A 4,088-nucleotide genomic window follows, 5' to 3' on the forward strand; every position below is an offset into this window, starting at 1 on the left:
GTTTAATTTATTGCTCAATTAGAATTATTTCCTAGAAGCACAGCAAACTTTCTACAAGTTTTTCCAACCATATCTATACTCACAAGAGAACTCAAACCTCTGATGATTCAACTCAAAGTTCTCAAGCAAAACCAGTGTGTGTATATATATATATATATAAATAAATAGCTTTAATTTGCTCAATGCTAGAGACAAATCTGATTTTATTGGCTTTTCTTCACCTTCCAATTTTATTTAGAACAATCAAAAATAAAATAAGTTTGTCAACTAAACCAGAAACTAAGAACTCCATGGTAGTTTTTAAAACAAAGTGCTCAAATCACATACAAGAAATAAATTAAATGAAATTTATTCCATCACTATATAGATATATATTTATATATTAAACAAAAACTTCAGGCTTTGTTCTCAATTAAGACTTTAAACATTGCAAGACAGATATCCTTCAGTAAGTGCCCATGAAAGAAAGTAGCATGGGTCTTGTTCAATAGTCAGTATAAGAACCAAGATTTCCTCATGCTGTCCTCTGGAGTCTGACCTGACCATGTGGCAGCAGTGGATGTCTTAGGCATGGCTGATGGGCAGCGGTGTCATTGAGTGCGGCAAGAGAGGCTGCAGAACCAGTGAAGAGGGAGAGTGGACTACAAAGATGAAAAGTTAATGTCTAGTCTCAACTTCAGTCATGAAGAGCTGCTCAGCATGTGCACTAAATAAAAACAATAACGTATAAGTAATATTTTATTTTATTAAGACTTGATTTAGCTAGTATGAAAACGCATTAAAAAAAATGCACACATACATAGACTATAGTGATATTCCACATAACATACCATCCATATAGGAGTGTAGCGCAGTCAGCATAGGGGTGTCTACAGGGGCAAAAGCGGTGTACTGAAATTCATCTATTAGAGGAGAAAGCCGAGTGGACTGCAGAGATGACACTGGTGCGCCTGAAGAGGGATTTGGGCTAACATGCTTCTTATGACGAGCTCGACAGTTCTGAAACCAAACCTGAGCGGCAGATGGATGAAGTATTGACAGTACACTAGTATAGTTATAATATAATAGTAGTAGTATGCATGAAAAGTTAAAATAAACGCAAATAAAAAAAATATTATATGCGCTATACACGCACGATAGATAGATAGATACCTGAATAACCCTCCGGCTTAGACCAGTTCTTTCTGCCAACTTTTGTAAAGTCTGGGCGTCTGGATTGTTGTCCTGAGCAAACTGGGCTTGCATTACCTTAATTCACATTAAAAAAATAATAATAAACTGAGCAGCCAATGCAAGGAAATGGATACTATATGTTTAAGTATCTAGCATTTTTTTCAGAAGACATTAAGATAAACCAGTTCTTTCTGCCAACTTTTGTAAAGTCTGGGCGTCTGGATTGTTGTCCTGAGCAAACTGGGCTTGCATTACCTTAATTCACATTAAAAAAATAATAATAAACTGAGCAGCCAATGCAAGGAAATGGATACTATATGTTTAAGTATCTAGCATTTTTTTCAGAAGACATTAAGATAAGAACTTCAATATTAACCTGTAGCTGGTCAGCTGTAAAACTTGTCCGTGCCCTCTTGGCTGGTTTAGGCTGATTTACTTCCTGCTCTGAGGGAACAGCTCCCTCCACATTCACTCCTTTTCCTACAGCAAACCACAAAGTCCATCAACAAGAGTAGAATTTAACTGAAGCTCTAGATTCATAGGAGCTAAATGAATGCAGGAGGAGTTAACATTGTGTTAATTTTAAACATTTGAGAAGATATACTAGATAACCATTAAAAATGACAACATATTTGCAAAATCTAACCATTCTCCATGACACGTTTCAGGTTGTCCAACATGCAGTCGTAGTGCACACGACACAGAACCCTCTCATCTATCAGGGCAAACTCTTCTCCTGTGGACAGCTGTCTCTTGCAAGAGAAGCATGCAAAACAAGCCAGGTGGTAGGTGTTTCCTTTTGCTCTGCGGACCCAGTCGTTTGAATGGATGTTCCTACCACAGTGAGCACAACGTGTTCCATACTTCCTGCGAGAAAAAGTATTTGATAAGAACTTCCATCTTAAAAAAAAAAAGAAAAAAGTTAAACAAGATTGTTGCATTTCATTGTAGTGAGGCTAACAGCAGTTGTTTGATACAGCACTCCAGGAAAAACCACAGGGAAGGAATGAAAACACTGGTCGACTATTGTCTACCTAAAATGTAATGAAGTATTAAGTATGCAGTGTTTCGGTAGAAAACTAAAAAAAAAAAGAAAAAAAGAAAAAGTAAATCACTTAAGAAAACGCAGAGGCGTCGGCATATTGATGATCGACAGCACTTCCGAAATTATTTTCAGTATTTATCTTTCATAAATTGGGGGGGGGGGGGGTATGTTTTTCACCTGTTTTATTTAAACATACAAAGTTGAATGCTCTTGGTCTGCATAACTCAATACTGATATCCTAGCAAACTGCTTTTTAGTGCACTGCATCTATGAGGTGTACAAAAATTAAGCATGATATCAGACCAATATATCAAAACGGACAGTGTCAAAGTGCAAGAGCATATAATAAAACGCTTTGTATGCCACAAATAAATCAAATTTGTTTAACATTATACAGATGTACAATTATGGGTGCATCTTGAACATTTGTGTTTGAATTAAATTATAACGTTTTCTTTCATGATTCACAATGTTTGTAATTTAATTTAAACAGCATTTAATAACCAGTTTAATTTATTGCTCAATTAGAATTATTTCCTAGAAGCACAGCAAACTTTCTACAAGTTTTTCCAACCATATCTATACTCACAAGAGAACTCAAACCTCTGATGATTCAACTCAAAGTTCTCAAGCAAAACCAGTGTGTGTATATATATATATATATAAATAAATAGCTTTAATTTGCTCAATGCTAGAGACAAATCTGATTTTATTGGCTTTTCTTCACCTTCCAATTTTATTTAGAACAATCAAAAATAAAATAAGTTTGTCAACTAAACCAGAAACTAAGAACTCCATGGTAGTTTTTAAAACAAAGTGCTCAAATCACATACAAGAAATAAATTAAATGAAATTTATTCCATCACTATATAGATATATATTTATATATTAAACAAAAACTTCAGGCTTTTTTCACAATTAAGACTTTAAACATTGCAAGACAGATATCCTTCAGTAAGTGCCCATGAAAGAAAGTAGCATGGGTCTTGTTCAATAGTCAGTATAAGAACCAAGATTTCCTCATGCTGTCCTCTGGAGTCTGACCTGACCATGTGGCAGCAGTGGATGTCTTAGGCATGGCTGATGGGCAGCGGTGTCATTGAGTGCGGCAAGAGAGGCTGCAGAACCAGTGAAGAGGGAGAGTGGACTACAAAGATGAAAAGTTAATGTCTAGTCTCAACTTCAGTCATGAAGAGCTGCTCAGCATGTGCACTAAATAAAAACAATAACGTATAAGTAATATTTTATTTTATTAAGACTTGATTTAGCTAGTATGAAAACGCATTAAAAAAAATGCACACATACATAGACTATAGTGATATTCCACATAACATACCATCCATATAGGAGTGTAGCGCAGTCAGCATAGGGGTGTCTACAGGGGCAAAAGCGGTGTACTGAAATTCATCTATTAGAGGAGAAAGCCGAGTGGACTGCAGAGATGACACTGGTGCGCCTGAAGAGGGATTTGGGCTAACATGCTTCTTATGACGAGCTCGACAGTTCTGAAACCAAACCTGAGCGGCAGATGGATGAAGTATTGACAGTACACTAGTATAGTTATAATATAATAGTAGTAGTATGCATGAAAAGTTAAAATAAACGCAAATAAAAAAAATATTATATGCGCTATACACGCACGATAGATAGATAGATACCTGAATAACCCTCCGGCTTAGACCAGTTCTTTCTGCCAACTTTTGTAAAGTCTGGGCGTCTGGATTGTTGTCCTGAGCAAACTGGGCTTGCATTACCTTAATTCACATTAAAAAAATAATAATAAACTGAGCAGCCAATGCAAGGAAATGGATACTATATGTTTAAGTATCTAGCATTTTTTTCAGAAGACATTAAGATAAGAACTTCAATA

At 35.8% G+C, this 4,088-nt stretch overlaps 1 protein-coding gene across 1 annotated transcript; it reads right to left on the minus strand.

The window, feature by feature from the left end:
* Positions 1-438: 438 nt before the first annotated feature.
* Positions 439-3,270, minus strand: lhx8a (LIM homeobox 8a). The gene is made up of 6 exons (XM_016277157.1): positions 3,263-3,270; positions 1,820-2,073; positions 1,550-1,653; positions 1,153-1,248; positions 831-1,011; positions 439-641 (listed from the first exon to the last, which is right to left on the minus strand). The coding sequence occupies exons 1-6, from the start codon at positions 3,268-3,270 to the stop codon at positions 565-567; spliced, it is 720 nt and encodes a 239-aa protein (XP_016132643.1). The 3' UTR covers positions 439-564.
* Between the last annotated feature and the right edge of the window lie 818 nt (positions 3,271-4,088).

Source organism: Sinocyclocheilus grahami, unplaced genomic scaffold, assembly GCF_001515645.1.
Source record: "Sinocyclocheilus grahami isolate Dianchi unplaced genomic scaffold, SAMN03320097.WGS_v1.1 scaffold109.1, whole genome shotgun sequence".
Lineage (NCBI taxonomy): Eukaryota > Metazoa > Chordata > Actinopteri > Cypriniformes > Cyprinidae > Sinocyclocheilus > Sinocyclocheilus grahami.

Coding starts and splice junctions, on each gene's coding strand:
- lhx8a (XM_016277157.1), bottom strand. Junction 1,012..1,152: donor TAAGCCGGAGGGTTATTCAG/GTATCTATCTAT, acceptor TCTGCCGCTCAG/GTTTGGTTTCAGAACTGTCG. Junction 642..830: donor GCTACACTCCTATATGGATG/GTATGTTATGTG, acceptor TCATCTTTGTAG/TCCACTCTCCCTCTTCACTG.